Raw genomic sequence first — 27,506 nt, 5'->3', positions numbered from 1 at the left:
TGATTCATTTTGCTGTTATTTATTTAAGAAAACCAGTCAGATTCATGCAGTCCTTTCTGCAGGCAGCATGTAATAGAGCAGATTGATGTATAGTTTGTGGGTAAAGTTTCAGGATATTTTGTCATTTATTCATGTAAATCTCTGTTCAATCTGGGCTAAGTAGGTGGTCCTACTCAGTGACAGCCATTTATGTATACATGTGCATATAGAGAGAGGTGTTTTTTACTGACTAGGTCGGCTCACTACTTGGCCCAGAACGAGCAGAGATATACATGAATAAATGACAAGTTGTCCTAGAATTTTAACCACAATTCCTTATCAGTCTGCTCAGCTCCTCCTCCTCTATAACATGCTGCCTGCAGATTGGACTATATTTTTGATGTTTCAAAGCGAATTGGTCTAATGTCATTTTATAGTTCCATGTTATTTAATTTCTATGTTTAAGGGTAGGTCCACACAGTAAAATAAAAGCAAAATAGAGCCATAAAATAAGAAAAACATGGAGCAATTTTTTAAATTTAATAATGTGCTACATTACACCGTATATGGACCAGGCTCTGTGGGGATGATAGACAGGCAGAGAGACCCGTTAGTGACCTCTCTGCCTGTCAATCATCTCTGCATTGTGCGTTGAGAGGCAGAAAGCTGTGACTAGTCAAGGACTGCTCACCAACCAGATGACTAGTTGCCATTCCTCTCCTGGCCTCGTGGGCAAGAATAAAATACCGTATTTTCCAGCGTATAAGGCAACTGGTGTATAAGACAACCCCTGACTTTTAAGAAGATTGTCAGGGGTTCGCCCTATACGCCGGAAAATGTTGACTGTAGCTTAAATGAAAAAAATAAATTTAACTCACCTGGGGCATCCCGGCATCAGCGCGCCTCCCGTACCGTTCCCGGCGAAGGCCGTGTGACTAACACTACCTGAGACTAAGATCGACGGACCTCTCCGGGGCAACCAAGCGTCTCATTGGAGAGGCTCTGAGACGCTCGGCTCCCGGGAGATCTTCGGGAGAATGAGAGAGGCTTCGGGAACTTCCGGCGCCTCTCTCATCCTCCCAAAGCTCTCCCGGCAGTCGAGCCTCTCCAAGGACTGGTACGGGAGGCATGCTGATGCCGGAAATGGGCCCCAGGTGAGTTAAATGTTTGTTTTTTTTTTTTTTAATAGTGGTCGCCCTATACAGTGGGGATGGGGCCTTTTTTGAGCCCCCCCACCGTATGGGGCGACCATACCTGGCGTATAAGACGACCCCCGACTTCTAACAAGATTTTTTTGGGGTTAAAAAGTCATCTTATACTCCGGGAAATACGGTATGTTTTTTCCCGAAATAAAGATAATGCTGTACACACAGCTGGTGTGGTAGGGGAGCTGCTATAAAGATCTATTGTGTGCAGCTGGAAGCCATATCAGCACAATTGTTTTGATTGGTTCCCTTTAACTTTTAATGGACGCTAGCGGATTAAAGCGACTCTGTACCCACAATCTGCCCCCCCCCCCCCCCAAACCGCTTGTACCTTCGTATAGCTGCTTTTAATCCAAGATCTGTCCTGGGGTCCTTTCGGCAGCTGATGCAGTTATTGTCCTAAAATACAACTTTTAAACTGGCATCCCTGTGTCAAATTGGCGTGGCCTAGAGTGTGTGTGCCCAAGCCTTGCACCATCTCTCAGTCGTTCCTCCCCACCCTCATCATCATTAGGAATGCTCTAGGTAGATTGTCTCCTATTCCTCAGCTGTGTAAATACATCTCTTCAGACAGGAGAAAATGTTCCAGTGGCAATACTAATGATTAAGAGGGTGGGGAGAAGGGACGGAGGGGTGGTGCAAAATGAGGGCACAGATACTGTAAGCCCCAGACGTTGGTCACGGGACTGCAAGTTTAAAAGTTGTTTTTTAGGACAATAACTGCATCACCTGCCAAACGGACCCCAGGACAGATCTTGGATTAAAAGCAGCTATCTGAAGGTACAAGTGGTTTAGGGGGGTCAGATTGTGGGTACAGAGTCACTTTAAATTCCAATACATTGCTGTTGCATAATGTTGAAATAATATAATAATCATTTTCTATGAAAGTTTTTTTTACTCAAAAGTATTTACATGGGTATGTATGAGTGCATAAATTAAAGAAAAATAATAAATGAGGGGCATAAATTCACATTATATGGGTATATTTTGCAAACGTATTAAACGTGTGTATATATATATAATGTGTGTATAATATATATATAGCTGATTGATCCATTTTAGTTTAAAAGGCTGTTACATAGCCTTGTCTTTTACTTATTAAATAGCAGGGTAGAGACATAACAAAAAAGGAGGATAGCAAGGCTCTGTTTGGAGGTGCAGGAGTTACGAAAAGTGTTTTACTTGTCAAATTATCTCCCATCTACAAATTCGAGTCATGTTATAACCACCAGCTAAGTCACCAGTGTGTGCAGCAAGGTGGGGGTGATGCAGTAAGGTTCTGGTAGGTTGTCACAGGTATCTAGAGCCATACTGACTGTATGGCATCCCACAGCTGCTGGAGGGTGTGTGGTGGTGTATCCATAGAACAAACACAATTTATGTAGTCCCACTGAAAACAATGGATACCTGCAAAATCTCAGATAATTTGCAAAGTAGTGCATCTCTAATTTGCTTATGTAATTCTGCAGGCAACCTATTTATGATGTAATGCAACTGTACTCTGCAGCCTCTCCGGAGGGACATCAAGCAATTCCTGTTGGGAAGCTGACAGTTTAGACAGGAAGATGCCCTAGAATATTAGCTGATTAAGGGTAACCTCCAGTTTAGAGCTCTATAGATTAGAATAATAAGCACTAATAGGTAAGCACTCATAGGGGTGACTAAATGTCATTTCATGATTGATATACTGGTAATAAAAAATGGCTTCCATTGGGTATTGATGGTAAAAGCTAACATATGCCCTGCCTGTTCACCCCCAACAGAGTGCTTAGCAAATTTAGATTTATGAGGTGCGCATTCTAAGTCAGGGTGCGTGCACACTACGGAATGGTGGCGGAAAACCCGTTGCACATTCCGCAGCTCACACCCGCCCATGGACTGTGACTGGTGCGCGCCCCTCTACATTGAACGGATGGCGAAATCTGTCCGTGCATAGAATGGTGTCTATGACACGGGCAGAGAAGTGTGCAAGCTGCGGAATGTGCAACGGGTGTACAGAGCAAAACCTGTACTGTGTGAGCACTCAAAGTATGCCAACAAACATATATGTGTCCTGGCAGACCTGAGAAAAGCCACTGGGTAGCCACCAAACACAGGGCACATGCAGAAATATACCCCGCTATAGTAAAGCAGGACATGTAAAATGAACAAAGAACAGAAAACTCTTAAAGCTGAAGAGTCACGACAGGTGGCAGCACCAGTCCTCTGTACTAACAAGCCTTAGGCCTAACTCACACATCTAGTGCTCTCAGTAGCTCTAAACCAGCAACTACGGAGAAGACTATGGATGTGCACCTATCACTATGCCCATTAGCATAAACCCACTCATTCAAATATGTGATTTGTGCTGCATCGACGGGCCACATAATGGCTTGTCCATTTTTATTTTTTAAAACACAGATCACGGCCCGAACACGGGTACTATGGATGTGTCTATGGGGCCATAGAAATTAATGAGTCTGCATTCTGTTAGCAAATAAAGACAGAAAAGGGGGGCATTGACACATTCCGTATATATGGATGCTATGGATAGGAATTCCAGCATCATCATTCATGCTCTGAAACAAGGTAGTGAAGGACCGTGGAAATCCCGGCTTGTAACGGGCGCTGGTGCAGAGTAAACCACAGATTGGCGTGGTATAGTCCATAAAACAGATTTATTTTATAAATCGCAACGCGTTTCGGCCACCATGTGAAAGGGGGCCTTTTTCAAGCTAACATCAAAAACAAAAGACCAGCCATTTAAATGATACCCCGGAGGTCAATAACACCAATAACTTCCGGGTTGCATACATATGAATCAGTATGACATAGTGGGACATATAGGGCAAAAGTAATGATTAAAATCCATAAACAATGTTTAAAATACAGGATATTGTTAATAACTTACGGTTCTGTATAGCGGCGTCTGGATCCGGCACAGTCACGTGAGCGGCCGGGCGTAACTGTGTCATTACGGCGGTGCGCGACGGCATCACGTGGTCACGGACTCTACGCCTACGTAAAAAGCGTAAACAGATTAGAGAATAGAAAAGTGTGTAAGTGCCGAAATCCTCTTAAATACATACAAAAATGGGCATAATTACAGTAGTGGACATGGTTACAATAGAATATGTAAGAAATAGTGTGGGCATATCTCTGTAAAATAGGGGAACACTATATGTATAATAAGAATTAATAAAAAATTGATAAAAATAGAGGAAGTATATATAAGGGAGCTAATGGTCGCCATCTAGTGGACAATAGTGGGAAATACAAATGTATTGACTTAAAAGGGGAAGCTATATAAGTGGTATATAATGTGGAATGGGGAATAAAAATGAGAATGGAGTATGAAAAAAATATTAATAATAAATAAATAAATAAAATGAGTAAATAAACAAATAAATAATTAAACAGATTCAATTGATAGATACAAAAATAGATGAATACATAGATAGTTATCAATCAACAAGTTCAATACATTCGTTAAGTCCACCCGGTATTAGAGATTGGATTTGATAAATCCAGAACGATTCTCGTTTACACAGTGACGACCAGTGGTCTGTGTTATCGGCCGGGATCTGTTCAATAGGAAATATTTTTATGTGGGGAAAAATCGCTCTGGTGGTTCTCAGTGAGGTGTCTAGATACACTCTGCTTTAGAAATCCTTTGGTTATGTTATGGCGGTGACCATTAATCCTTTTATGGAGTGGTTGCTTTGTACGTCCAATATACTGGAGGCCACAGTCACAAGTTAGTAAATATATAACAAAGGTGCTAGTGCAGTCAAGTCTCTGTTTAATGGGATAAGAGACCCTTGTAACGCCCGAACTGAACGTTTTTTCTCCACTGGCTATATTATGACAGCATAAGCATAGGGGTTTACCGCACTTATAGATCCCCCTTCCTAAAGGTCGATAATCTCTTTTATTATAGCTTTCCGGGGGTGAGGACGACCGTATTTTGCTAGGTGCAATAATGTTCCGTACTGTCATACCCCTACGAAATGTCAAACTTGGTTTGTTTGGTAGAATGTCCCTAAGGTACGTGTCCGAGGTAAGGATATGCCAGTATTTATTTAAAATTTTTCCTATAGTGAGGTGATCGTCGTTAAAAGCGGTAATAAAATTGGGTGTTCTTTTTACTAAAAGGTCCTCTTTTTTTCTTTTTCTTTCTTCCCCATTTTCCAAAGGTCTACTCTGGTGGGTCACTAGGTTTCTATGGAAGGCATCACTAATTAATTTTTTTGGATAGCCTTTTTCTAAAAAATCTGTGTTGTAGAATTTTACTTTGGATCTTGAAGTCGTCGACATTAGTACAGTTCTTCCGAATAGGGAAGAACTGACTATACAGAATATTTTTAATCCATTTCTTATGGTGTTGGCTTTTAAAATCCAGGTAACTATTTGAATCCACAGTTTTAAAATTTGTCTTAGTGACGATCTTCCGATTGTGGTGGCTTATGACTAAATCTAAAAATATAACATTATCGCTATTGAAACAGGGGGTAAAACTAAGGCCCCAATGATTGGAATTGAGGTGAGAGACAAAATTAATGACCGAAGACTGGTCTCCCCTCCATATTAAAAACAAATCATCTATATACCTTCTATAGAATATTATATGGTCTTTTGCCCAAGGGGATTCTGCAATGAATAGGGACTCGAACCGCCCCATAAAAAGATTAGCGTAACTTGGTGCGGCCCGAGTCCCCATTGCAGTCCCTCTTAATTGCTGGTAAAAAACATCTTGAAAAGTAAAAACATTGTGATTGAGAATAAAATCCATACCTAAAATCAAAAAGTCAATCTGTGGTTTTTGGTATAATTTACTGTTCTCTAATGTGAGTCTCATGGAGTCTAATCCTCTTGTGTGTGTGATATTAGAGTACAATGTGGTAACATCAAGGGTTAGAAATAAGTAGTCATTCTCCCATTGGAGGTGCGAAATATCACTGATTAAAGTGCTGGAGTCTTTTAAATACGAGGGGAGGTCCATTACCACGGGTTGTAAACAAAGGTCTATATAGTTTGATAGATTGGCGGTTAGGCTGCCAATACCCGAAATAATAGGTCGACCAGGGGGATTTTTTTGGTTCTTATGGATCTTAGGAAGGTGATAAAAGAAGGGGGTTCTAGGGTTAAGAACAGTTAAAAATTGTTTTTCTTGTTTGTTTAACCCTTAGACGACCCTGGACGTAGGGTTACGTCATGGAAGTCTGTCCCCAGACGACCCATGACGTAACCTTACGTCCTGGGTGTTTTTACCGCTATGAAGCGCGCTCCGGAGCGGAGCGTGCTTCATAGCAGGTGGGGGCCGGCTGCAATCAGCAGCCGGGACCTCACCGGTAATGACACGCTGCAGCGATCGTGGTTTTGGGAGTTTTTTTGTATTTATTAAAAGCATTTGTTCTATTGTGGTTTAGATGATTATTGGGGAGATGTTCTTTGACTACCTGTGAGTAGGAGCGATCGCCAGGTCTTATGTATATGGTATTATCTGTATTGGATATCTTATTGTTGGTGGTAGTTCGGTTCCCAGAATGGGTTGTTTCAGATTCAATATTTTTATTCTTATTATTGTTATTGTTATTTTTCTTTTTTCTATCTTCTGGGAAGACACAGTCATTTTGATAGTCAGATCTATCCCTTTTTAGTTTGTATGCTTTCTTATTGGCCACTTCTTTTTCATACAGTATGTGGACATACGTTTATTCAGCAAACTATGATAAAGGTCATATTCGGGGAGGTCGATGTAATTCTCTAATTGCGAACTAATATCTACAATCTCCTCGACCAGTGAGTCACATAGCTTGTTCCTTTTTACCATAATATGGCTAATCATTTTGTTGCAACAATTCTGCAGCAAAAGATCCCATTCTTTGGTGTATTCACTATCTTCAGGGAAAGAGGACTGAGGGTATAAACACATACACCATATACGCAGCGTATTTACTGCTGCGATACGCAGCAAATACGCAGCAAAAATGCAGCAAATACGCAGCAGATTAGATCTAAATAACTGAACACAGCATCAAATCTGCACCATCAAATCTGCTGCAGATCTGCTGCGTATTTGCTGCGTATCTGCTGCGTATACGGTGTGTGTGTTTGTACCCTTATGTGGTATACGTAACCCTCTAGGAGTAATTTTTTCATTTAGATAAGCCTGTAAAAAAAGAGCATCTAAGGCATTAGCAGTCTCAGTTTTTAGTAATTTCTCTAATTTATACCAAAGTTCTTTCATGATGGCTATATCATCAATATCAGGATCTTCATCTTTCTCCTTTTTCCTTTGTTGAGGTGGAGAAAAAGATGCATTACTCGTATATAGTTCCTGTCTTTTAGACACTCTGTGATTAAAGTATTCCATTTCAATAGGGACCAGGTGCAGCCTCCTCAATGACGAGCAGGTCCAAGATACAGCGTAGGTCCGTACGTGTATACAGGTACTGAACAGGAGAGATAAAAAAGAGAGAAAGCGAGGGGCGCCTCCTGGTGCAATAAGAGGTGGTAAAGGGTATGCAGGGGGGGGGGGGGGGGATGAGTGACACTCACCTATTAGAGTTGTGCTAAGTGATAGGCACAACTCTATGTAGAACATAAACAGTAGAAAAGCACCGCAGCTCCTACCGGGGTACGTCAAAAGAGTCGTACGGAAGATAAGGTAGTGAAGGACCGTGGAAATCCCGGCTTGTAACGGGCGCTGGTGCAGAGTAAACCACAGATTGGCGTGGTATAGTCCATAAAACAGATTTATTTTATAAATCGCAACGCGTTTCGGCCACAATGTGAAAGGGGGCCTTTTTCAAGCTAACATCAAAAACAAAAGACCAGCCATTTAAATGATACCCCGGAGGAAATAAATCTGTTTTATGGACTATACCACGCCAATCTGTGGTTTACTCTGCACCAGCGCCCGTTACAGCCGGGATTTCCACGGTCCTTCACTACCTTATCTTCCGTACGACTCTTTTGACGTACCCCGGTAGGAGCTACGGTGCTTTTCTACTGTTTATGTTCTACATAGAGTTGTGCCTATCACTTAGCACAACTCTAATAGGTGAGTGTCACTCATTCCCCCCCCCCCCCCGCATACCCTTTACCACCTCTTATTGCACCAGGAGGCGCCCCTCGCTTTCTTTCTTTTTTATCTCTCATGCTCTGAAACAGCCACATCTACAGATCACATGAAGATGATCAGCTTATAATACAGTAACTGAAGGTTGCAAAGAAATAGATTTGCCATCAATAGCAATCTCTGACACTTTGAATGATGTTATGATCCCTGTAATGGAGCAGCTTTATCAGCACTGTGAGTGATGGCGTGCCTTGAGGCAATGGTTTGGGCGGTGCCCTCTATGATTGTTCAACAGCCTACAAAGGAGACAAGACATTGCATTTGTAATGAGATAAAGCCGGAATTGTTTTCCTCACTGTAGGTTCAGAATCACTGTGTGTTGAGGCTAAAGCTACAAGCACCTAAGCTCCCCCAGCATGGGAGCGGCTTGTTCCACCATTATCATTTGGCAGCCCCAGCACTACTGTGGAACCCTGCCATCTATGCAGCAAGCTATTGTCCTGACCATGTTGCAGTGGGTAGTGTGGCAGCACCATCTTGGTGATCAAACTCTGTATTAAGCTTTTTGTAGGTTCTTCTACTTGCCACTTGGAAGGTAGAATTTGGCGGGGAGAGGTAATTGGCACTATCACACACCAGGTAGGAGCAGGGGGAAGCCCACAGGCCACTGGACATGACAATATTATGCAGGAATCACTGGAGTTCCTGTCACTTGCAGCTGAACACATGCCTTGCCATGGTTTGAAAGCAATAGCATAGTAAACAAGTAATAAGAATCTGCAGCTTTGATCCAGGGTTCTGCAGAATCCAGTAAATCTTCCTTTATGGACATAAATATTTGAACACTTCAATATACACAATATGAACATCAAAGATAGATATGACCATGTTTGCACTGTGTTATTAATGATATGCTTATGATCTAATGATATATAATTATGTCTAATAATGTAATGGATGTAAAAGCACAGATATGTGCATGTGTTACTTGCTTGGGGGGAAAAAAAAACGAAACAAAAATATGTCAATGTGGGGCTGAAATGTTGCTGTGAGTATGGGAGAATACAGCTAAAGCTTTGCATTTTATCCTCTGGAGTACTGCAACAGGTTCTTCTCTGTTCTAGATTTTGTGAAGGACGTCATTGCATATGCACACCAATGTGGAAGGAACAGTATGGCCTTGTTCTCCATTAAACATATTAAAACCTGATGAAGGCAGTTTGTGTTGCAGATTTATGTGTCATATTTGTGCTTTCGGCTTCATGAGGTCCTTAGCAATAATTGTAGTTTAGTTGCATTATCTATAGGAAGTTTGATTTTCCACTCCTGTACCATCAGCTTAGGCCCCAACCAGCTGTGTCATTACAGTGCTATGAATATTCACTTTCCCCGCTCCCGGCATCATATTGATACATTATGTTGCATAGGAAAAGACTCCACTACAGGGCTTTATCAGGCACTTGATGAAGAGGGGATTGCACCCTTAAAACGCGTCCCATTGAATAAAAGCCTAAACTTGATTCTACACCATTGCTAGGAGTTCTTTCCATTCAGATAAAGCACAGGAGAACCTGGCCGGTGTTCCAGAAGGGGTGTTTGTGCCAAACAAATTCCACCAACTTCTTCCCTGTACTGCTACAGGAGAATAAAAGCATTATCTACCTTTATAGGAAGCACAGATGGCTATATGAAAGGTACAGTGCATCTCCTTGACCTAACAGCTATCTAACAGTGTCTGCAGTTTGGAACATGAATTGTAGCTGGCAGATTCCCTTTAAAGGGGAACTCCAGATAAGAAAGACTTGTTTTCTATTAAAAGTACATTAAAAGTTATATACAAAAAAAAGTGTCTATGCAATGTATTACTGTATCTGTACAGTTCTGCCACACTGGTAGCTGATAGAAATCCAGGAAGTGAAGAAATATGGCCTCTGTGCCATTGTCTCCTGCTCCTTCTGCTCTTCCCCTAGGAGACAAATCTTACATGCCTCTGTCTCACATTGTGTGTGTTTGCTGAGAACAGGCTGATGATGCAGACGGGGCAGGGTGTGATGTCACAGGAGAATTGGCTGGATCCCCCCAATCCCCTGAGTGATCCACCATCCCTGAATGGCCAGAAGCCGATGCAGCACTAATTTTACTGATTGTGATGGGTGGGGGACTGTGATGATCAGCTGAGGGAAAGCATTGCATTCTGGGAACTGCATAACCAGGAAGAACAGAAACACAATACAGAACAAAACTCCCCAAACAAATGGATTTTTTGTAGTTTTAAAACTGGGATAGACAGGTACGTAATGCCTTACACTTCTGCAGAAGTTTCATTTTTTTAACCTCTACCTGGAGTTCCCCTTTAAGGTACTGCAGATCCCTGAGCTCAGACTGGCTATTGTTTGACCCTTCAAAAGTTATACCGAACGTTTCTCTTTCTTCTTTTCCCCATTTTTAACCTAAGCACAGAAATGACAACGACTAATTAAACTCATCTCTCTGTATCCATTGATAATCTAATCTTGTAGAAAGAGTGTAATATCAGAGGACGGGGTCTGACCATATGCTTCGCTTGGAGCCGCCTGCACTTGCTACTCGTTACCGGTAGATGTCACTGTCACGTCCGCCGCCTAGTCACCTGCAGTAACCACTGAGCACTGGAAGCGTCGCGGGCGTGTGTACGTCATAACGACACGCCCCAGGATCGCGCTGACTAGCTGAACGTTATTGAAGTTCGATTGAAGCGTTTCCTCTGTGCAGGCGTGCTAATCAACCGACGCTGTGACGTCATACCCGGTGCGGCGGAGACCACGTACGATACGCCGGTGGTGGCGGAACGGCGGCAGGGAGGTGTGGCCGCCGTATGGAGCAGTAAGCCGCGGAGAAGGTGAGGAGCACGGGCTGGGGAGCGCTATATATGCGTGGGGGCAACAGGTCCAGCATCTCTACGCCATGTGCTTTACTGTAAGCGAGAAAAGGCGGCCTGTAAGTGCAGCACACACCGGGCACCGCACATGGGTCTGGGCTGGGGGAAGCTGCCCCCGACTACACGTTATCACGGAGCGACGTGTCACACACTTCTAGCCGCCAGCAACGTGTCACAGTGCGTGTGCGCTGCCTGTCATGGACCACACGTGTCCTCTCCCTGCTGTACCGCAGCGTGTGTACTGTAGCGGCTGCCCTGTAAGAGACGCAGCGTGTGTACTGTAGCGGCTGCCCTGTAAGAGACGCAGCGTGTGTACTTTGCTCACTGAGTATATGAGTATGGCTGCTATTCCTGATCCGCTCGTCACTTACCACTGTGCTGCCCATTACAGCCTATTGCATCATGTGCTGTGTGGCTCCTCACAGTATTGGATGGGTCAGGCTGCTCAGATACTTTACTGGATCTAAACACCAGTCAGCTGATGGCGCCTTTCTAGGCTGAGTCTCTTTACAACAGTGGTCTCCAACTTGTGACCCCCCCCCCCCCCAAAGAGGGCGCAGAACTACAACTCCCAGCATGCTGAAGGCAGTCAGGGAATGCTGGGAGTTGAAGCTCACAGCTTTACACTATGACTTTGTTAGTTGTAGTCTTGAGTTCTGTGTATGACAGGAAACACTGGGTAGAAACAAGACATCCCTGGTGTATTCTCGCCACCCATCTGGATTGGCCCTATGTATGGTTGGACAGCTGAATAGGCCAACTATTGCCTTGTTTAAGGGTCCATTTACACAGAATGATTATCTGACAGATTATCTGCCAAAGCTTTGAAGCCAAAGCCAGGAATGGATTTGAGAAGAGAAATCTCAGGCTTTCCTCTGACCTGACCTCTGTTTATAGTCTGTTCCTGTCTTTGGCTTCAAATCTTTGGCAGATAATCTTTCTGTGTAAATGCACCCTAAAGGGTATCAATCCGCATCTGAATGACCAAGCTCTGATTAAGCGACTGATCTCTGAGATTGTGCAGCTCTATAAAAAAGCATTTCTCAGCCACAGTTCTCATTATGCTTTTTATGTTGAGTTATTGTTTGTCCACCTTCAACAAAAACTTTTCCAGGAACTTTCCTATCAGTTTACATGATCAGAGATTGCTTGTACTGTGCGTTTCCCCTCTGTCTTCTGCATTTCACACAAAGTAGCCTGATAGTTAAGGTTTGGCCATATTTACAGCACATGTAACACATCACATGGTTTGTTTGGATTGTATGCTTACTGGATGCCATGCTGCGCCACATCGCCAGGATCCCATACTTCGCCGGATGTCATTTTCTCTCGGGTGTAAGGTATATCACGACCCAGCTGCCACGTCACTGAAGGGAGGGATTAGGCCTGCTCAGCCAATCGGTGCCTGCAGCAGTATCCCACCCTAGTCACTGACTGGCTGAGTGGGGCATCCATCAGCCAAGTTGTGACGTAGCAGCAGGGGAAGGCGAGCTGTCTGCAGGGTCCAGGGGTGGGACGCGTACTGCAGGGGCATTTGGAACGGTTAAAACGCCTCCTTTATTGTGTTCCCCCTCCCCATCTTCAGACTGAAATGATTTTTTTGCCCCGACGGATTCATCTTTAAACATCAGCTTCTATTGTGTGGCCGTTGTAAGGGGTGACCTTGGCCTCTCTGTAATGTGTGTTATTTAAGTGAATGGCCCCCCTTCATGCTGTCCCTCATGCCGGCCCCCTCTGGCGCGTCATCAGCTGCTCAGCTGTGACTGGCTGAGCATAGTCATAGGTCCGGCCGGCCTCCCGAGATCGCGGCCTGGGTCAACAGCGAATACGTAAGTATAATGCACCAACACTTCCGGGGTGGGAGGTACACGTGGAAGGGGGCCATTCACTTAAATAACACACATTACAAAGTTGTATAACTTTGTAATATGTGTTATTTAGTGAATAAATGTTAAATGCCGCACTACCCCTTTAATTACACAACTCCTTATTTCAATCTGCCAAGTTGTCCACCCTCAGTGGAGGTTAATTGAAGAGTGACTTATCCGTCAGCTGATGTCTCTATAGAGGGGAGGGTTGGACACAATTTCCCATGCATGGATATTTGGAAGGGCTCTTGAACTGTACATAACGGCACCCCGGACTCACAGAACCGTGGGGCACTATCATTTGGTCTGTGTTGCAGCATTTTCTGCACATGTTGTGTAACCAGTACCTGCATCAGCTGTGTTCTCTTGTTGATAAAGCTATTGTCCAACTAGACATTTTTCTGGTGGCTCTGGTGATGGAGAGATGTTTGGCTATTGATCAGGTGAATCCTTGAGGAGGAAAGTATGACCCCAGTGCACTGAATGGGCCAGTTAGCATATTCCTCTGTCTAACTTCCCCTATAAGAATTTATTAGCAGGTTAGCAATATTATTTTTAAAGTGCCCCTAATTCCAGAGCACTGTACATTAAATAAGGGGGTTAAGATTAGAGATGAGCGAACCGGCCAAGGTTCGGGTTCGTATGAACCTGAACTCTCTGCTTCTGATTCCCGCTGTCTGCCCGCTCCTTGAAGAGGGTGGATACAGCCTGAGGACTGCCTAGAAAACTGGGATACAGCCTATGGCTATGGCTGTATCCCAGTTTTCCAGACGGTCCTCAGGCTGTATCCACCCTCTCCACGGAGCGTGCAGACAGCGGGAATCAGAAGCCAAAGATGAGTCTGATGCCCATAGAGAATGAATGGAGCTGTCATTCTCTTTGGGCATTGGACTCATCTTCGATGCGCGCGCCGGGCTTCGGACGGTGATATCTCGGCAGCGGGAGTGGCTCCAGGAGCGGGACTTTGTTCTCCGGGTAAGTATAAGGGGCCTGATCCACAGGATAATTTTCACTCCGTGGAATAGAGAGAACGATCAGCCGATGATTGTGTCATCGGCTGATCGTTCATTTAGGTTCAGACCTAAAATCGTCGTTCGCTTAGTTGTATTGAAGTGACTGGATCTGAATTGTAATACTGCACACAGCCTGGGAACAGGGGTGGGTTTGATTTTGCATAAAAGTGGCTTTTTTTTCCCCCCCATTCCTGGCTAACACCTTCAAAGGGATACTCTGGGCAAAGATTAAAATCTAGAGCAGACAGGGGATGGTGGGAACATAATAAAGAAGCTATGCTTACACGTCCCCCTGCAGAACAATGTCACTGATTAATCATCCGCCAGGCTCCTAATGGTGTGTTTACACAGAGTTTTATCTGACAGATATTTGAAGCCAAATCCAGGAATAGATTTTAAAAAAGGAGAAATCAGTCTTTCCTTTATGATCTGTTCCCTGTTTACAGTCTGTGCCTGGTTCTGTCAGATAATCTGTCTGTGTAAACACACCATTAGGTTCTTGTTCTTGTAACCATCACAGTGACTGAGGCGGGAAATCTCTGCAGTCACCAATCGGCTAAGCGGGTAATTCTTGTGTTGCCGTGATGAAACAGGAACTGTTGGGTTTCCACTACCCCTGTCCTGCCCCGTTTTTTTTTTTCCTTTCCCAACGCACCTCTTTAAGCCATTTTGGCATGATGTAAATGAGGTTCAAGTGCCCAGGATCCTCAGCATGGTAGAAGCCCATGGCATGCCTGTAATTGTGGTGAAAAGTCCTATATAGCTATAGGCTTATTTACACCCCCTTTTTCCTGTTGACAGGTCTGCTTTAATGGCTTTATAAATAACTTTTTATGTTGTTTGCATCATTCACATCCTGATCTTTTAGGAAACTAAAAAGTATTTACAAATAAAATTCACAATGTTTTGTGTTTAGTGACCTGTGCACCTTGCATGTATCTCCAATGTATCTATGTAAACTTTTCACACTTTGAGGCGATAACCTTGTTACCGGATGTTGTAATCAGCCTTGTTTTTCTCCACAAGGTTTTGCTGAGACAAGCATCACTATTGTGTTTGTGAATACTATGTTTCTCCTAACTTTGCTTTTTCATTCTTTGGCAGATGTTGGTTGATTCTGCTGTGCCAGAAAGGGGCAAACCTATTGTGAGAAATAGGGAGCTGGATGTATAGCAGCAGACATGGATGAACAGGCCTTACTTGGACTAAACCCAAATGCTAATGCTGACTTCAGAGAGCGAGTATGTCCCACCACCTACTGCTACTTGACAAAAACATTTTATTTTCTGTTCTGTAAAAATAAATACATAAGAAAAACACTAATCTCAATGACTGATGAACACATTCTTATTTCATCCCATAGTCCCAGAATTTGTAGTCTTGTCATTTAATCTAGTTACATTGTTAAAGGGGTTATCCAGCGCTACAAAAACATGGCCACTTTCCCCCTACTGTTGTCTCCAGTTTGGGTGGAGTTTTGAAACTCAGTTCCATTGAAGTAAATGGAGCTTAATTGCAAACCGCACCTGAACTGGAGACAACAGTAGGGGGAGAAGTGGCCATGTTTTTGTAGCGCTGGATAACCCCTTTAATCTTATTCCGCTATCTTTGTGAGAGCTTTTACAGCCAAGCATTAAAAAAAAAAAATTACTTTTTTTTTTATAATGATTTCAGGCATTGGCCTATTTTGAACAATTAAAAGTATCACAAGACGCATGGCAGGTCTGTGCTGAAGCATTAGCCCAACGGATTTATAGGTGAGGAAGTTGTGTCTTACTTTGTTTTGATGAATAATTATGGTGGTTTCTAGGAATGTGCTACAGATAATGATATTTGGGGTCATATGTGTATCTGTTAATGTATAGTATTGTCTGTTCATTTGATCATCACACATTATTAGCTGCATGTTATTTATAATATACGACAACTATGCAGTTGAAGTTAAAAAATAAAAAATTGGTTTGTCGTAGTTACCCCCTGTGTAAACATGAATGAGTTGAATTGTCATCAGGGAATTTCCATTTAAAGTGACACCTTTTTGCATTTTTTTTTACTCCTCTACACAGATGTAAAGGGTAAATTTAGCAGTTTTCAAACCTTATTTTATATTGTACGTCATGGTGCTTGTTCAAGTAAGAAGTGACCCCGCCATGACATTATCATGCCCATTGGTATGGGCCGACCTAGAGGAGGTGGGGCCTAGACCAGCCTGTTCCAATGGTCGGTGAGGGGGCGGGGGACTTTGTGCCAATGACACCCCAGAAGGGAGGGACCTATGGTGGTGCTGTGGGTGGATATAAGTGGCACAGTTGCAGTGAAGCCCCGCCCACTTAGCACTATCTGTAGATGATAAAAGATCACTTTTTACTTGAACAAGCACCGTGACCTATAATGTAAAATAAGGTATAAAAACTGCTAAATTTACCCTTTACATCTATGAAGAGAAGTCGGGTGGCAGTGTCACTTTTAAAGTGTATCTGTCATCAGAGTATGCTACTCTATGTAAGGGCAACATACTTTGTGAACAGGTCTGCTCTCCTATTATATTAAACAGCACAAAAATTGTGCTGTTTTACAGATTGGAGCTATTGGAGAATACTTGTGGTTTGTCATTAGTATCTTTCTTGCAGGATGCAAAAGCACTTCAGACCACATTTGAGTCCTGCCCAGAAACAGTGTGTATTCACAAAATGGACTGAATCTGGTCACTAGTTATGTGGTGAGAATGGTTCACCTATTATATGGTGTGATTAATAGGCTTATATGGCCCTTTGTTGTAAGACCAGCAGTCATCCAATTGAATCCTCCACTTTGCCTGCACTAGTTTCCTGTGTGTATTAAATTACTATGGAGTAGGAGTGACATGTATTGTCACACGTTCCTTTATATTATGCCACCTTATAGACAAGATCTCAGTCCAGACAGCACAGAAGCATGGGTTATTGATGGCACTCCTCCATCATGTGTAAAGTTTACCTGTCGTTATAACTGTCAAAGTCAGTAGGGGATGTGATATTATGCATGTTTGCAATTTACATTCATATTATTTTTTTTTTTTATCATGCTGTAAAACAAAGCTATACTTATCTGAAATCCAGGTCCAGTGTCCTGAAGGCAGATTTTTAGTCTTGTGCTGGTTGGAAAAAAAAGACCAAACGCAGGAAGTCCCAGCCAGTTCAGAGTCACAGATAATGAATTACATGACTGCCTTCTCTGTGAGCGCTTAGATGACCTTGGATACATTGGACTAGTGTTGCACGATGCACCAAAATATCGATACTACTATCGATATTTCGGGCAGAAAAACGGTTCGGTACCAGGATTTCCTGGTATCGATACTTTATGTTAAGCTGCATAATAGCGCAGCTTAATATAAAGTACAGCGCAGAGACCACGGCCGGCAACTAGCTGAGCGCCGGCCGTGTTCTCTGTGTGCCGCCCCCTGTCGTCCCCTCCTCCGCCCCCGCGCTCTCCGCTCCCGGTGGCGCCAACTTCAAATAACCGGCACATAGCGATCGCTAGTGCCGGCTATTTTACAGGGTAGATGCCGCTGTCACAACTGACAGCAGCATTTAACCCCTCCCCCCCCCCCCTCAGAAGTCTGCTGTATATGGAGCGGCCCCCACTGCTAATGACTGCAGCCCGCGATATTACGGGTGGCACCGCCAGTCCAGCCCTTGATCCACCCCTCCCCTCCGTCCCCCGGGACCCGCCGCTGCACTTTGCGGTCCCTCACACCGGCCAGTCCCCTCCCAGCATACCTGCTTGTGCACAAGAAGGTATGCTAGGAGTTGTAGTGCACGGAGGTATGCTGGGATCGGGAGGCTGCTGCTGCACAACTACAACTCTCACCATACCTTCTAGTGCACTACAACTCTCAGCATACCTCTTTGCACAAAGAGGTATGCTTGGGGGTTCTAGTGCACAAGAAGATGTTGGGAGTTGCAGTTGTGCAGCAGCAGCCTTCCGACACAACTCCCAGCATATCTCCTTCTCCACTACAACTCCCAGCATACCTTCTTGTGCACTACAACTCCCAGCATATCTTCTTGTGCACAAGGAGGTATGCTGGGGGTTGTAGTGCACAAGAAGGTATGCTGGGAGTTATAACAAACAAGGAAATATGTTGGGAGTTGTAGTTGTGCAGCAGCAGCCTCCCATCACAACAACTCCCAGCATACCTCTTTGTGCATTACAACCCCCAGCATACCTCTTTGTGCACAAGAAGATATGCTGGGAGTTGTAGTGCACAAGAAGGTATGCTGGGAGTTGCAGTTGTGCAGCAGCAGCCTCCTGACACCACAACAACCCCCAGGATACCTCTGTGCACTACAACTCCCAGCATACCTTCTTGTGCACAAAGATGTATGCTGGGAGTTGTTGTGTTGGGAGGCTGCTGCTGCACCACTGTACCTCCCAGCATCATACCTTCTTGTGTACCACAACCCCACCATACCTCTTTGTGGACAAGGAGGTATGCTGGGAGTTGTAGTGCAGAAGAAGGTATGCTGGGAGGTACAAGGGAATTAAAAAGTGTAAAAAAAAACCTAGGGAAATCCTACTGTGCTGATCCAGGGGAAGGCGAAAACCCCTATGAGGCAGATGACAATTAAAAAAATTTCAGAATAAAAGTTCTAATAATCCCCGCCTTTCCCTTTTATTCATGTCAAAAAATAAACATTTGGCATCATTGCATGCGGAATTGTCCGAACCATTAAAAGTAACAAAAAAAGTGATCAAAAAGTCACATAAATAAAAATGTGGTGCATGGGGGCATCATACCCACAGTCTGGGTGAGGGGGGGGATGTCATTATATTTGTATTTTAAGTGCTTTTTTTCAAAAGTATCGAAATGGTATTGAGTATCGGAAAAAAAAAGATGGTATCGGTATCGAACTCAAAATTCTGGTATCGTGACATCCCTACATTGGACTTGATGTTTTTATTCTGTTTTTTTTCCCCAACAAGCACAAGACTAAAAAGCTGCCTTCAGGAGACTGGACCTGGATAAAAGAAAGTATAATTTTGTTGATTTAGATTTTGAAAGTTTTAATGACAGGTACACAACTAAACTTAAGCACATTTGTAAGTGATTTATTACTCTTTTATCTTATAATGAAAGGTTAGCTCTGGTTGTCTAATTTTGAGAGGGCTTGATAAACCTCTCCCAGTTTTGTTTTTTTTTGTTTTAATGACAGCATTTTTGCTAATTTTTTTTTTTTGAACCAGAGCCAAAAGTGGAGGTCTCCTTCACATTGTATGTAGAGTTTTATATTTCCCTAAACACCTCATCGTAACGCCTGGTAATAGCATTTGTAAGCAAAGAAAAAAACAGCCTATCCTTTTTGCATTTTCCATTTTATTTGCATATGAGCTTAAGGATATGGCCAAAAGAACTTTGTTAAAAACAACAGTGTTTAAATAGGAAGTCAGAGGTGTTTCCTCCAGCTGTAAAATGCTATAATAGTTGTAGTTGTGGAATGTTTTCTGCAGAGCACGGTTGACAATACAGTTTTTCATGGACTAATAGCACTACCGCTTTTACTGACTGCCATTAATTCCCTCCAGCAAATTGAAACTACTTTTGCAGGGGCTTTCAAAGCTACTCTGTTTATGCTTTAACGCTTTTGTCAGTTAACTGACATTTCTATTTGATCAATTATAAAACTAAGAGGCCTAGTTTTTATTATGTGATTTCAACAAAGTTTGATCTTGTTTTTCTAAACATTTGACAGTGTTTGTGTTTTGTTTCAGCGATGATCATGTCAAGTTCTTCTGCTTTCAAGTTCTAGAACACCAAATCAAATTCAAGTTTGTACTATTTTTTTATTTTTCAAACGTGCTAAAATGTTTAGGTTTCCTTCTCACACTTAAATGTGTGTGTATATGTATGTGTGTATGTATGTATGTGTATATATATATATATATATATATATATATATATATATATATACACACACACACAGGTAGTCCTTGACTTACGTCAGTGATCCGTTCTTACGCAGCGTTGTAAACCGAATTTCGATGTAAGTCGGATCATATGTTCATACAGTACTGTACCATAACAACAGTACTGTCCTGTAAACACTTAGCCTATCCTAACATAGTACCCTACATAATTATCAATATCCTCAGTCTAGAACCGCATAACTGAGTACTGTACCAGTATAGTATCATACTGTATTCCTCTGCCGCTGCATGTATTCGACTTACGTCGATACCGTGTAAGTCGGAATAAGGCGTCGAATAAAGCGTTGTAACCACGAAACGATGTAACTCGACACCGTTGTAACCCGAGGACCACCTGTATGTATGTATGTATATATATTATATTACACTCACCGGCCACTTTATTAAGTACACCTGTCCAACTGCACGTTACCACTTAATTTCTAATCAGCCAATCACATGGCGGCAACTCAGTGCATTTAGGCATGTAGACATGGTCAAGACAATCTCCTGCAGTTCAAACCGAGCATCAGTATGGGGAAGAAAGATGATTTGAGTGTTTTTGAACGTGGCATGGTTGTTGGTGCCAGAAGGGCTGGTCTGAGTATTTCAGAAACTGCTGATCTACTGGGATTTTCACGCACAACCATCTCTAGGGTTTACAGAGAATGGTCCGAAAAAGAAAAAACATCCAGTGAGCGGCAGTTCTGTGGGCGGAAATGCCTTGTTGATGCCAGAGGTCAGAGGAGAATGGGCAGACTGGTTCGAGCTGATAGAAAGGCAACAGTGACTCAAATGGCCAACCGTTACAACCAAGGTAGGCAGAAGAGCATCTCTGAACGCACAGTACGTCCAACTTTGAGGCAGATGGGCTACAGCAGCAGAAGACCACACCGGGTGCCACTCCTTTCAGCTAAGAACAGGAAACTGAGGCTACAATTTGCACAAGCTCATCGAAATTGGACAGTAGAAGATCGGAAAAACGTTGCCTGGTCTGATGAGTCTCGATTTCTGCTGCGACATTCGGATGGTAGGGTCAGAATTTGGCGTCAACAACATGAAAGCATGGATCCATCCTGCCTTGTATCAACGGTTCAGGCTGGTGGTGTCATGGTGTGGGGAATATTTTCTTGCCACTCTTTGGGCCCCTTGGTACCAATTGAGCATCGTTGCAATGCCACAGCCTACCTGAGTATTGTTGCTGACCATGTCCATCCCTTTATGACCACAATGTACCCAACATCTGATGGCTACTTTCAGCAGGATAATGCGCCATGTCATAAAGCTAGAATCATCTCAGACTGGTTTCTTGAACATGACAATGAGTTCACTGTACTCAAATGGCCTCCACAGTCACCAGATCTCAATCCAATAGAGCATCTTTGGGATGTGGTGGAACGGGAGATTCGCATCATGGATGTGCAGCCGACAAATCTGCGGCAACTGTGTGATGTCATCATGTCAATATGGACCATAATCTCTGAGGAATGCTTCCAGCACCTTGTTGAATCTATGCCACGAAGAATTGAGGCAGTTCTGAAGGCAAAAGGGGGTCCAACCCGTTACTAGCATGGTGTACCTAATAAAGTGGCCGGTGAGTGTATATAATAAATATATATATATATATATATATATATATATATATATATATATATATATATATATATATATATATATATAATGTATGTATGTATGTATGTGTGTGTGTGTGTATATACACTCACATAATATTAGTATGTGATATTTTCATTTTTTTTCTAGCCTAAATGGGTATTCTCAGTTAAACTTACATAGTTAAAGGGGGTATTCCACTTAAACCTTTGATATGTTGCTGCCCATGGTGAGACTAACAATTCATTTTAATACTTTTATACTTATCTATTCAGTCTCCTTCTCCCAGTTTTAAGCTGCTGCTTTCTGCTAAAGACACAACAATCTCTGTGTAAGTCTTTCTGTCTCCCCCCCCCCCCCCCTCTCCCTTCTGAGACAGCTGATGTAAACAAGTTCCTGGCAGGCTTTATCTGTAACATTGTAGCTCCTTGCTGGTAGTGTTACTCTGAGGTTAAATTGCTGCTGATATCACTGTGATTAATCCTCCTAGCATTACACAGTAGCTACAGTGTTGCAGATAGGGACTTATTTTCATCAGCTGTCTCAGAAGGGAGGCAGGAGGAGGGGGAAACGGAGAGAAAAGCTCACATACAAGTCCTGTGAATCACCTTTCAAAAGAAGTGTAAATGTCGAAAAGAATATTCCTAATACTTAGTGTTATATGTACTGTTTAACTTAAAATTTTTTTATTTTTTTTTAAGGTATGCTGAGTTGACAGCACTTCAACAACAACTAATAAGGGAGACTCTAATTGCATGGCTTCAGGCTCAGGTATATATTCAAGTAAGATCTCAAAATACTGGTATAGATTTTAATTTTAGTCAAAGCAACTCTGTACCGGCACCTTGCCACCCCTAAATAACCAGCACTGCATTGTAGAGCTGCTCACACCGAGCATGGTTCAGGGGTCGGCTTGTCTCCCAGTGTTGGTATTAAGAAGTGCAGTGCAGTAGGCAGTCAAACTGGCATGGCCTGGAGCAACAGTGCCCTAGGCCTGCGGCGCCTCTCTTCCCACTTCTATCCAGCCCTGGGGCATTCTGAAAGTGATGAGAGGCATCACAGGCCTAGGACACTAGGCCACAAAACAAAGAAGGCAGAAGGCAGACAGTTAAGGCAGTCTTAACTGATGCAGACGAATACCCAAGAGATCCAGTTGAGTTTAATGGGGTCTATCAAGTTTTTGTCTGGTGTCCATTTATTTTGCAGTATTTTCAGTGTTTGCAGTATTTTTTTTTTTTTTCTGGTGAGATACTACAAAATAAATGGAACTTGCAACAGAGCCATCCAAACGGAAGCGTGAACCTAGCCTTAAATTTAGGCTATGCTTTCTTTATAGCGAATATACCACTTCAACTCATATAGACTTTTTCATCCAGACTGATGCATGCTGTCACACAGATTCCAGGTTCCTGAGACTTGTGCCATTTTTTAAATATGCTAATTAGGTCTTTTGGCGCTTTGTGTCAGGTCCATCTGGAGGACTCTTTCTCCGCTCTGACAATACTGAAGGTGGGTCTGGGTGAATACAGAAGGCATGCACCACCCGGAGAGGAGATATCAGTGCTTTGGGCTCGCCAGGAAATAACACAAATCTTGGGAACCAGGCGCACCACCAGTATCTATACGGCAGCGTACTTCAGGCCGCATGAAAAACTTAATGTATGCATTAAAGTAATACATTCACTTTTATGCTCATTTCCGTTTCTGTTGTCTATTGCAGATGCATAATGCACAACCAGAGAAAACCTTCATTCGTAACAAAGCTGCACAAGTTTTTGCTCTAGTCTTTGTTACAGAGTATCTGACAACATGGCCTAAGTTTTTCTTTGATATTTTGTCTGTTGTTGGTCTGAATCCCCGAGGCGTTGACTTGTATCTCAGAATTTTAATGGCCATTGATGCAGAGGTAGTTGATCGGGATATAATTCATACCCCAGAGGTAAGAAACATTGTACATTTTAATGGCTGGTATAGTGCCATGTGCCTAAAAAGGATACAATTAGTTTCATTGTCTTTTTTTATATGGTAATGAATTGGGAAAATTGGCTAACTGTATATAGTAGGTTTAGTCAGCATTCACCAAATGCTGAGATCTGTATGGAGATATAAGAATTTAGTTATGCTTCTGTTTTGTATACTTATACTTTTGTCTCTTGTTCATATACAAAACTACAACTTGCCTTGCAGGAAGCACGCAGGAATACATTGCTGAAGGACACAATGCGTGAGCAGTGTATCCCAAACTTGGTAGAATCATGGTACCAAATTTTACAGACTTATCAGCACGCTAACTCTGAACTGACATGCCAGTGCCTTGAAGTGATTGGAGCCTATGTTTCTTGGATAGATCTAACATTGATTGCTAATGATAGGTATGATTTAGTATTGTTACTGTTCTTGATGTATAATATTTATTGCAATTAGTGTTCATTATTATTCTTGTATTTGTAAGACAAAGTAAATATTTACAGATTTTCAGAATTACTGCAAAGTAAAACTTCAGGTGTTGTGAACAGTCAGGTCATTTTTATTGGTAAAATGAAAGCTATAATCTTGTTGCCTTAAGCAACTACTCCCCATATCCTTTGCACTGAGGGCAGTATATTGCTGTGACATTTTAATTCCAAAAGGTCCACTTTAAAATGTAATAAGTTCTCCAGCAAATTTGATTGTATAGAGACTGTACTTTGGTAGCATACACTCTTGAGGTAAATATGGGGTCCTGAGAAAACCTCAGTTCTTTTACACTCCTACACAGCGGGGAGTTCCAGGAAACCAGTAAATAAACATAGATACACATGTGGCATCCTTATTCTGGATGCAGTCTGCTTTAGATTACTATACATTGTATTGCCCTAAATCCTTCTTGTGCTGACCTTTCAGATTCATTAATATGCTGCTAGGTCATATGTCGGTTGAAGTTCTGCGTGAGGAGGCATGTGATTGTTTGTATGAAATTGTTAATAAGGGAATGGATCCAGTCGATAAAACTAAATTGGTGGAGTCTTTATGTCAAGTGTTACAGTCTGCGGGCTTCTTCAGCATTAATCAGGTTTGTGACATGAATATTCTGTTTCTTCTGTTCTAATCTAGTGCTAATTCATTGCTCTGTACTGCTAAACATTGGCCAATACTTGTTTGAAATGGTTTGGTGTGTTGGCTTCCTCGTCCTATATACTGTAAGTAACTTAAATATTTTAAATTAGGAGGAAGATGTAGATTTTCTCGCCAGATTTTCAAAGCTTGTCAACGGAATGGGCCAATCCTTGATTGTTAGTTGGACCAAGTTGGTGAAATCTGGGGATATGAAGAGTGCCCAAGACACTCTGCAGTCTATTGAATCCAAAGTGCCTCTGATGTTGCAGTTGCTAATCCATGAAGATGACGATATCTCTTCCAATATCATTGGATTCTGTTACGAGTATTTGCACATCTTGAAACAGGTATGTTTGCCATGCTATTTTAAAGGGTACCTGTCACAACACCACTAGTTTCCTATCTGTGTGCACCTGAAGATCCGGTTACTGTGGATACGTCCCTTGCCATCCTATTTTGGATTGGGGCATGTGCAGAGAACTTTTCCAGCATGGGACAAATATTCAGACGCCAGCATGCTGATCGAGAGCCAGATGCATCTTGAAAAATAATAAATCTTTGATTTAGGCTGGGTTCACACTGCATTTTTGCAATCCGTTTTTTTTCCAAAAAACGGATGCATTTGTGTGCATCCGTTTTTTTATTGACTTCAATTATAGAAAAAAAGGATCAAAACGGATCCTCTTTTTTTTTTTTTTTTTTTTTTTTTTTTTTTTATATGGACACAAAGCGTAGCTGACACTACTTTTTTGTCTGTTAAAGAAAAAACCGGTCCGTATTGATCCATTTTTTTTTTCAATGGAAAAACGGATGCACACAAATGCATCCGTTTTTGCAAAAAACGGATGAAAAAAACGCAGTGTGAACCTAGCCTCACTTATACCAGTTTCTTGAACTAAGATTTATTTTTATTTATTTTTTTTCATTGTTTTATTCTCTCTCCCTCCTGTTTTCTGTTCGTAGTTGGTGTTACTTTCTGATCAGCAAAAAGCTAATGTTGAGGTAAGTGCTCCTCTGACTTTTATTTTGGTCTCATTTCGTCTACAATTTTTATTCAATAAAAGCTGCATGTTTAGTTTTTTTTTGCCCTGCATATTGTATATTAATTTGTCATCTCACTAGGCGTATGTAAACGGTGGCCCCCTTTACCCCCTACGGCCCGGTGCATATATTACAGGGTCCACTCCGGCTTGCTTCGGGGGATCCCAACATCTGGACGTCCTGCTCAGCCAGTCAGTGTGCTGCCCCACCACAACTACTGATTGGCTAGGCGGAACGTCCAGACGCCGGGAGCCCCTGAAGCAAGCTGGTGTGTGGACCCGGTAATGTATGCATCAGGCTTCCCCGATGCAGTGGGATGACAATTCCTCTGCAAGAATCTAATATTGTAAGGGACAGTGAAGGGATCCGCAGCTGATTTCACTGCAAACTTATAGCATGGAATTCGCTGCGAACTTATAGCATGGAATCCGCTGCGGATCCTTTGTGTGAAACCACCCTTAAGTACACATACAATGATAAGATAAGAGGGGGTGGTACGCAAATGCCATGTAGGTTTAGCTATTTTCCAGTCAGTTTTGATGTGTATAGTAGGGATGGTCCGAACCTGCAGAGGTTCGGGTTCGTACGAACCTGAACTCTCGGCAATGATTCCCGCTGTCTTCCACCTCCGTGGAGAGGGTGGATACAGCCGGAGGATCGCCTGGAAAACTGGGATACAGCCTATGGCTATTGCTGTATCCCAGTTTTCCAGGCGGTCCTCCGGCTGTATCCACCCGCTTCACGGAGGTGGAAGACAGCGGGAATTATTGCCGAGAGTTCAGGTCCGTACGAACCCGAATCTCGGCAGGTTCGGACCGTCCCTAGTGTATAGATATGGTCGTGTTGTGCTATTTATGTTGCCATTTTTGCTTCATATGATCGAATGTCCTCCTGTTGCAGGCAGTAATGCTGGCGGTTATGAAGAAATTAACTTATGATGAAGAGTATAACTTTGAAAATGAGGCAAGTCTCTTCGCTGATTTATTTGCAGAAAAGCTGTGTATATCGATATTCTACATATTTGTAGAGCGGGCCCAACTTTGAGTTATGTTTTACTATTTAATAAGCACTATTCTGGTACTTGGTATGTATATTTTTATATATACAGTGGTGCCTTGGATTACAAGCATAATTTGTTCCGGTACCGTGCTTGTAATCCAAATCTACTCTTAAACCAATGCAAATTTTCCCATAAGAAATCATAGGAATGCAGACAATTGGTTCCACACCCCAAAATAATGATTTATTATTCTAAATAACATGTAAAACAAATGAAACAAGCCTTCAGAAACAGCAGAATGTGATATTATAAGTTACTGTACAGTAATGGAGAGGATGGGAAACACAAGGACGGACAGAGACTGCAGGGAGCATGAAGGAATGAGCAGGACATATGTGGGCACATGCACGCAGCACACTCTGTGCGGAAAGAGAGGGGTTACAGCTATGAAGAGATTACCAACACAGTCCTGTCCTCTGATGTAAGCCCCAGCCTGAAGTAGATCTGCTATGATTTGGAAGGTGAGGGAGACTTCCTGGGTCAGAGTACAGGGCAGCAGACCCCACTATGCAGACCATCCCCTCCTCCACTCGCCTTCCCACCCAGTACATGGAGCTCTTAAACCAAAGCAATGCTCTTAAACCAAGTCACAATTTTGAAAAAATGTGAGCTCTTAAACCAAAACGCTCTTAAATCAAGGTACCACTGTATGTTGTTGAGCATATGTGGTCAATGGCATATTGTAATAGTTTAAACATTTCTGC

The 27,506-nt window shown here is 42.6% G+C and overlaps 2 protein-coding genes across 3 annotated transcripts in view; one reads left to right on the top strand and one right to left on the bottom strand.

Annotated features, from left to right (window-relative positions):
• The window catches only part of LLPH (LLP homolog, long-term synaptic facilitation factor), a 30,501-nt gene extending 19,629 nt beyond the window's left edge, over positions 1 to 10,872 (bottom strand). Inside the window, exons 1-2 of the mRNA XM_069974490.1 lie at positions 10,799 to 10,872; positions 4,075 to 4,181 (exon numbers count right to left, since the gene is read on the bottom strand). Of these exons, the coding sequence (XP_069830591.1) occupies positions 4,075 to 4,159 (85 nt within the window). The 5' untranslated portion in view covers positions 4,160 to 4,181; positions 10,799 to 10,872. The remainder of the gene's footprint in view (positions 1 to 4,074; positions 4,182 to 10,798) is intronic.
• Positions 10,873 to 10,915: 43 nt separating this feature from the next.
• The window catches only part of XPOT (exportin for tRNA), a 40,287-nt gene continuing 23,696 nt past the window's right edge, over positions 10,916 to 27,506 (top strand). Inside the window, exons 1-11 of one of the 2 annotated variants that reach the window (XM_069974455.1) lie at positions 10,916 to 11,125; positions 15,150 to 15,286; positions 15,720 to 15,802; positions 19,800 to 19,856; positions 22,307 to 22,376; positions 23,326 to 23,544; positions 23,793 to 23,977; positions 24,489 to 24,657; positions 24,812 to 25,048; positions 25,665 to 25,703; positions 26,643 to 26,705. In XM_069974455.1, coding sequence (XP_069830556.1) covers positions 15,227 to 15,286; positions 15,720 to 15,802; positions 19,800 to 19,856; positions 22,307 to 22,376; positions 23,326 to 23,544; positions 23,793 to 23,977; positions 24,489 to 24,657; positions 24,812 to 25,048; positions 25,665 to 25,703; positions 26,643 to 26,705 — 1,182 coding nt within the window. In that variant the 5' untranslated portion in view covers positions 10,916 to 11,125; positions 15,150 to 15,226. Of the gene's footprint in view, positions 11,126 to 15,149; positions 15,287 to 15,719; positions 15,803 to 19,799; positions 19,857 to 22,306; positions 22,389 to 23,325; positions 23,545 to 23,792; positions 23,978 to 24,488; positions 24,658 to 24,811; positions 25,049 to 25,664; positions 25,704 to 26,642; positions 26,706 to 27,506 lie in introns of both variants that reach the window. The other variant, XM_069974447.1, reaches the window with a different exon arrangement.

This window comes from Dendropsophus ebraccatus, chromosome 1 (genome assembly GCF_027789765.1).
Source record: "Dendropsophus ebraccatus isolate aDenEbr1 chromosome 1, aDenEbr1.pat, whole genome shotgun sequence".
NCBI lineage: Eukaryota > Metazoa > Chordata > Amphibia > Anura > Hylidae > Dendropsophus > Dendropsophus ebraccatus.
This window is presented reverse-complemented; position numbering and strand designations above follow the sequence as displayed.